The 6,278-nt window shown below is 47.8% G+C and overlaps 1 protein-coding gene across 1 annotated transcript; it reads right to left on the bottom strand.

Annotated features, from left to right (window-relative positions):
- Nucleotides 1-254: 254 nt before the first annotated feature.
- Nucleotides 255-3,451, bottom strand: LOC105509829 (serine protease 44-like). The gene is made up of 5 exons (XM_011939324.1): nt 3,204-3,451; nt 2,619-2,801; nt 1,976-2,238; nt 1,058-1,206; nt 255-491 (listed from the first exon to the last, which is right to left on the bottom strand). The coding sequence occupies exons 1-5, from the start codon at nt 3,449-3,451 to the stop codon at nt 255-257; spliced, it is 1,080 nt and encodes a 359-aa protein (XP_011794714.1).
- Between the last annotated feature and the right edge of the window lie 2,827 nt (nt 3,452-6,278).

The following is a 6,278-nucleotide window of genomic DNA, read 5'->3' as shown; positions in this document are numbered from 1 at the left end:
CTTCACTCCCTCCTTCCCACCAGCCAGCGCACAGCCCTGGTGCAGGCCTGGCTGAGGAAAGTGACCAGAGCACCAGGCAGGGGCATGTTCCAGGCCCCAGTCTCCCTGCCATGCTCTATTGTATGGTTCTCCAGAGGGTCCGTGGATTCCAACTGGGATTTGCAGAAAGGGCATTGGGAAGGAGTGGGAGGTTGGTCAGAGAAGACACCTAAGTGTGAGACTCCGAAACAGCAGAAGAGTGGAATGGGGTCTGATCACAGGGCCACCAGGATGCCCAGGGGCATCATCAGGCACAGGACTAGGATGAGGGAGTCTGCTGAATTCAGACAGGAAGCTTGTCTCAGGTGATCAGTAATCCATTTCTTGTAGAAACTAACTTCTGTGTAAACTCCAGGGTATCCTTTGCGACCGCAGCCAACACCCCAGCTCACAATCCCCACCTGGAACCATGTGCCATTTAATTCACAGACCAGGGGCCCCCCAGAATCTCCCTGGAAAAAGAAAGATAGTCACTGTAGGAAAGAAATAGGATCCACATCAGAGCAGGCTAATTGCACTGCAATGGGCTGCAGAGCTAGGCACTCAGGAGGCTTCCCCAGGAACCTGTAAGACCCTCCCTAGCCTTGGGTATCTGTCAATATGAGATCTGAGAATTGACAATTTCCAATAAACCAAAATCATGTACCTACTAAAAAGGTGTGTTCCAAAAAACAGAATATACATAATGAAATCGTGCCTACTCTGAGACAATGATGAGTCAAGTGCTTACCTGAGTACACTGCCTGCCACACAGAAGGGGCTCAAGACATGGAGCATGTATTGTTGGTGGGACCTGCCTGATTCACCCCTCCTCCCACTCCAGGCTGTGTCAGGTGCTCTCTCCTGAAGGATCAGGTAGGCTGCCCAGGAGAGCCTTGGTGGCTTGTCCTCATGTCCCATTACCATGAATAAGGGTAACGGAGAGGCTAGGAGATAACCCAGGCCCTACTGGCTGGGGATGGGGAAGCTTTGAGGAGACAGCTACAGTGCTGAGGTAGCAAGAGGCTCATGAACTGACCTGACAAGAATCCTTCCCTTGGTCATTATAGCCACAGATGGTCCCCCTCATGACCATTTTACTCTTGGCTACACTCTTCTTCTTGATCATCTCATGACATTGCTCATGACGCATAATGTTTAGCTCAGCCTCATGAAGAACAAATGGCTCTGATCCTGAAACTGCAAAGAGACAACTTACAAGAGAGTGGATCTTCACAAAGGGATATAACAGGAGCCCCTAGTGCCCACTCTGAGTCCTGATCAGTGTGTTTAACACAACTGCCCAAATTAAAGGAAGTCAGGGCAGTGGATATTGGCCCCACTTGACATAGAAGGAAACTTGAGCCTAATGTTGACATGGAGAAAGGAAAGGACAAGAAGCAAAATCAAGACAGTAAAAGGAAAAACAGATCAGGAGAGAGGCAAGACATTGTCAGCCTGAAAAATGACAACCAAGTATCTGTCACTCTGAGTATCAGCAGAAATGACAGGCTGTCCTGTGCATCAGTAAAGCATCTTTACTTTCTGGAGCAGGATCACAGACTCTTGGACAGGTAGTGCCTCTCCCTAAGGATAGGAGCCCCCACAGCCTCACTGGCAGCGTTGCTCTGGCTTGGCCTACACTGCTAGGGTGAAGAAGTTCGACCCATCAAGGCAGGAACTTCTAGTGGGGGTTGGCTCCTATTGGCAGACAGCTCATCACCCTCAGCTGAAATTCATCCTGAAGAGAACCCACTACGCCTGGCCCCCAAGCCCCCGGGGCCCAATGTGACAACAGAAATTCATAGCATAGCTGTTAAATTACTTCCTGGCAGCATCTTCTCCACCCTCCTCCTTCACCCACATGCTAGAAAATGGCCTCCCTGCCTCTCCCAATAGCTTGCAGACCAAGCCCAGCCCACCAGGCTGTCCCACCTCAGCATCCTGTCTGTCTCACCACTCTCTGACACTCGGCCCCATCCAGTCACCCAGCACTCTGTCCCAGTTTCCACTTCAAAAAGCTTTTCCGGGAGGCACACAGGCTGGATGTGTGAGGAATAATTCACAGAGTAGGCAAGCAGAGCAAGGGCAATGTCGTTTGTCAAACTGGCAAAATCAAAATTGCTAGGAGAAATGATGTCTTCAACAGGGATCACCAGTGCGTTTTCGGAACCAGCATTCAAGTCAGTGTCTCCCAGCTTCACCTTGTATTCCAAATCACTGTTAAGAGAAAAGATGGCCTTCACAGAGATCCTGGCGGGGGGTGGGGGGGGGCATCTATGCTCCCCTTCCACACCTTCCAGGTGCTTCCCAGCCTGGTCCCATCTTCCTATGCCAGCCAGCAGCCACCTCCCTTCCTGCAAACCACATCCCCCCAGGACCGCTGACCACTTTAGCCGGTGGTCCCAGATCAGCGGCGGCGGCAACACCTGGAAACTTGTTAGAAATGCTAATCCTCAGATCTCACCCAGACTGGATAAAAACTATGGGGCTGTCACCCCCTTTTACAGATGAGGAAGAGGAAGTTCGGGGAGGGGGACAGACTGGCTCCAGGTCCCGCAGCCTGATCAGGGCCCAAGCTCTGAGCCCCAAACACTCACCTAAAGACACAGTGGGCGGCAGTGAGCACCCAGCGCCTGTCGATGAGGGAGCCTCCGCAGAGGTGTTTGTCTTTGGTCTGGAGGCTCACCTGCCAGGGCCACTTCCTGTTTAGGGCTGGCAATCCTCCAATTATCCTTGAAACACGGTGGCCACAGGCTGGTGGGCTCAGTAAAGAGAGGGGACTGGAAGTGAAGCCACTACCTTCCCCCTACCCCCACCAGGCTGCCCAGGGCGGAGGCGGGTTATCCTCTCTCTCAAATCCTGTAGGTCAGGGTCTTACCCTCAACCTCCCTGAACCAGGCTGCGTCCCCTTTGACCTCCCAGGCAGGCCAGGACAGATCTAGCACCAGAAACAATACCCTGAGAAAACTGCCTTCCAAGGTCAGAGATCCTGTCGGATTCCAAGGCTTCTCCCACTGTAGATGCTGAAGCAACCCAGGATCCTGGAGGCCCTGCGGGCGCTGAAGTCCCTGGAGCTACAGAGGTTTCTGGAATTTTTGGGAATTTCGGGTGCACAGGAGGCGTCCAGGCTTCTGGGCTTGCCAGGTTCATTCTGGAATCCTCCTCGGGTCGGTATGGCTCACCTGGTGAAGACGGGGACCCGTGGCAAACAGGAGCTGGCCTGGCGGCGCCTCCTCCGCGTCTGCCTGTTCCCACAGCACCCCCACTGCCACCCCACACCCAGCGTGGGCACAGCCCCGCCCCGCCCCGCCCTGCCCTGTCCACTCCCGGCCTCACTGAGCAGGGGCTGAAGAAGCTGAAGCCAGATCAGGAAGTGGAGGCTCAGGCGTGTGCCTCCACGGCCCCTGCGTAGGCCATCCTGGGACACCATGGACACAGTCAGCACGCCTGGCGGCGGCTCCGCCCTGGTCCTGGTGTTGGCCGGAACCCGGTGTGCCAGCAGAGACCTCAGGCGGCTCTCGCGATCCCCAGTCACTCAGCAAAAACGAATCCGGGTAGTACTGTAAAGGAAGCGGCTTTAAATATGTTACTCCTCCTGTGAACCTTAAGATAGAGATTTTTGTGGATTATCCAGTTGAGTGTAATTTTTTTTTTCGATGGAGTCTCGCTCTTTCGACCAGGCTAGAGTGTAGTGGCATGATCTCAGATCATTGCAGCCTCCACCTCCCAGGTTCAAGCGATTCTTCTGCCTCAGCCTCCTGAGTAGCTAGGATCACAGGCGCGGGCCACTACGCCTGGCTAATTTTTGTATTTTTAGTAGAGACGGGGTTTCACTATGTTGCCCAGGCTGGTCTCAAACTCCTGACCTCACGTGATCCTCCCGCCTCGGCCTCCCAACGTGCTGGGACTATAAGGGTAAGCCACTGCGCCCGGTCCAAGTTGAGTGTAATCTAATCACTGGATACCCTTCAAAGCAGCAGAAAATACAGTCTACCCAGTGGAAGATTTCAAGTGAAACAGAAAGAGCCTGCTGGCCTGCTGCCTGGGGTTCCAGCTACTCCCAAGGCTGCGGCGGAAGAGCCACTGCAGCCCCGGGGTTTGCCTACAGCCTGGACAATATATTGAAATGCCATCTCTTTAAAACAAAACAGAACAGAACAAAGTATGACAAGTAGAAAACACAAAACAAGATGGCTATCTATAATCAGTCCTAATACAATAGCAATTGTGTTACATGTAAATGTGTTGAAAAAAACAAACAGAACAAAGACTTTATAATTAGAGAAAAAAGATATCATCCAGAAATATACTATATGAAGAGACAAATTTAAAACAAAAAGATACAGATAAATTGGAAAGGGGGGATAGAAAAAGAAATACCAAGCAAATCTGAAACACAAAGTAAGTGGTATAGCAATTTTCTTCCTAGATCATAGTATTTAAGGCAAGATCATGATAAAGGGACAAAGAGGAATCTTATTATATAAAGTAAAAATAAGAAATGATCAAAAAGATGCAGAGAAAAGCCTATAATACACAAAGAAACAGGTGACCACTTAATAGGAGACTGGAGTTTTTGATATGTTCCCCTTAAGAAATTGCTGGATTACACAGACGAAATTAAGCAAAGATAAAGAAGATTTGACTATTACAATTAATAATCTTCACCTTAGCTGTATAATAAAATTTACAGCTACCGACAGAGAACCCTTGCTCAATGACCACAAAGGGAACATTCAGAAATGATGCCACAGAGAACAACAAACTCCAGGGAATCATTGGCATATAGATTCTGTTCTTGAGTAACAAGTCAATAATATTAAAATCAGTTTTTAACATATCAAAAAATCCCATCTTTCTGAAACAAAAACAAAACCCTTCTAAGTGATTCTCCTATAAAAAGAAAATCATGAGGGAAATAATGAACATTTAGAGGTGACTGCCAATGAAAACACTACATATCAAAGCATATGTGATGCAGATAGACCAGTCCCAGAAAGTAAGTTACAGCTTTGACAAGATCAGAAAAGAAAGACTGATAGCAAATGAGCTAAACATCCAACTCAGAAAGTTAAAACGATCAATGGAGTAAACTAAAAGAAAGAATTTGTGACAAAGGAGAAAATAATGGAAAAAGGAGACAGAAATCAATAAAGTAGCCAGGCACAGTGTCTAAGGCCTGTAACACCAACACTTTGGGAGGCTGCGGTGGGAGAATTGCTTGAGCCCAGGAGTTCAAGACCAGCCTGGCAACGTAGTGAGACCCTGTCTCTACTAAAAATAAAAAAAACCATCAGGTATGGTGGTGTGCACCTATAGTCCCAGCTACTTGGGAGGATGAGACAGGAGAATCGTTTGCGCCCATGAGCTCAAGGGTACACTGAGCTATGATCAGGCTGCTGCACTTCAGCCTGGGTGATAGAGTGACACCCTCTCTCTTTAAAAAAAAAAAAAAAAAAAGGAAATCAATAAATAGAGAAAAAATTATGGAGAGAATTAGCACAATCAGAATTTTGTTATTTGAAAAGCCTAATAAAATAGACAACATTCTAGTAAGATTAAGATAAAAGAAAAAAAGCAAAATACAAAATGAAAAAGGGAAAGCAACTTAAAGAGATATTTTTTAATTACCTATGGTAGATATTTTTAGCTATAAAGGAATATTGGCTGGAAACTGTGGCTCATGCCTATAATCCCAACACTTTGGGCAACTGAGGCAGGAGGATTGCTTGAGCCCAGGAGTTTAAGACCAGCCTAGGCAACATAGTGAGACCCTGTCTCTGAATCAAATAAAATAAAATAAATTAGCTGAGCATAGTAGTGCATGCCTGTAGTCCTAGCTACTCAGGAGGCTGAGGCAAGAGATCACTTGAGCCTAGGAGGTTGAAGTTATAGTAAGCTATGATTGTACCACTGCACTCCAGTCTGGGTAACAGAGCAAGACCCAAAAAAAAAGAAAAAGAGAGAGAGGAGAGAGAGAGAAAGAGAGAGAAAAGAAAGAAAGAAGTTATTGAATGCTGACTTCTCCTTCTGGCCATGGAATATAAAAAGACTGACCTTCCCACCTGAAACAACCAAAAACGGACAAAAATCTGAAACAATAGTTTTTAAGACACTGGACACCAACCAAAAAAAATAGAATCCCTAATAGATGGGGAACAAATGGAGTAAGCCCTATGATTGTCTCAGGTTTATGACTGAGAGAATTTCCAGGCCATAGTACAGAGAAGGAGAACGCAGGCAGAATCCAGCAGGCT

Source organism: Colobus angolensis, unplaced genomic scaffold, assembly GCF_000951035.1.
Source record: "Colobus angolensis palliatus isolate OR3802 unplaced genomic scaffold, Cang.pa_1.0 Scaffold18, whole genome shotgun sequence".
In the NCBI taxonomy this organism is placed as follows: domain Eukaryota; kingdom Metazoa; phylum Chordata; class Mammalia; order Primates; family Cercopithecidae; genus Colobus; species Colobus angolensis.
This window is presented reverse-complemented; position numbering and strand designations above follow the sequence as displayed.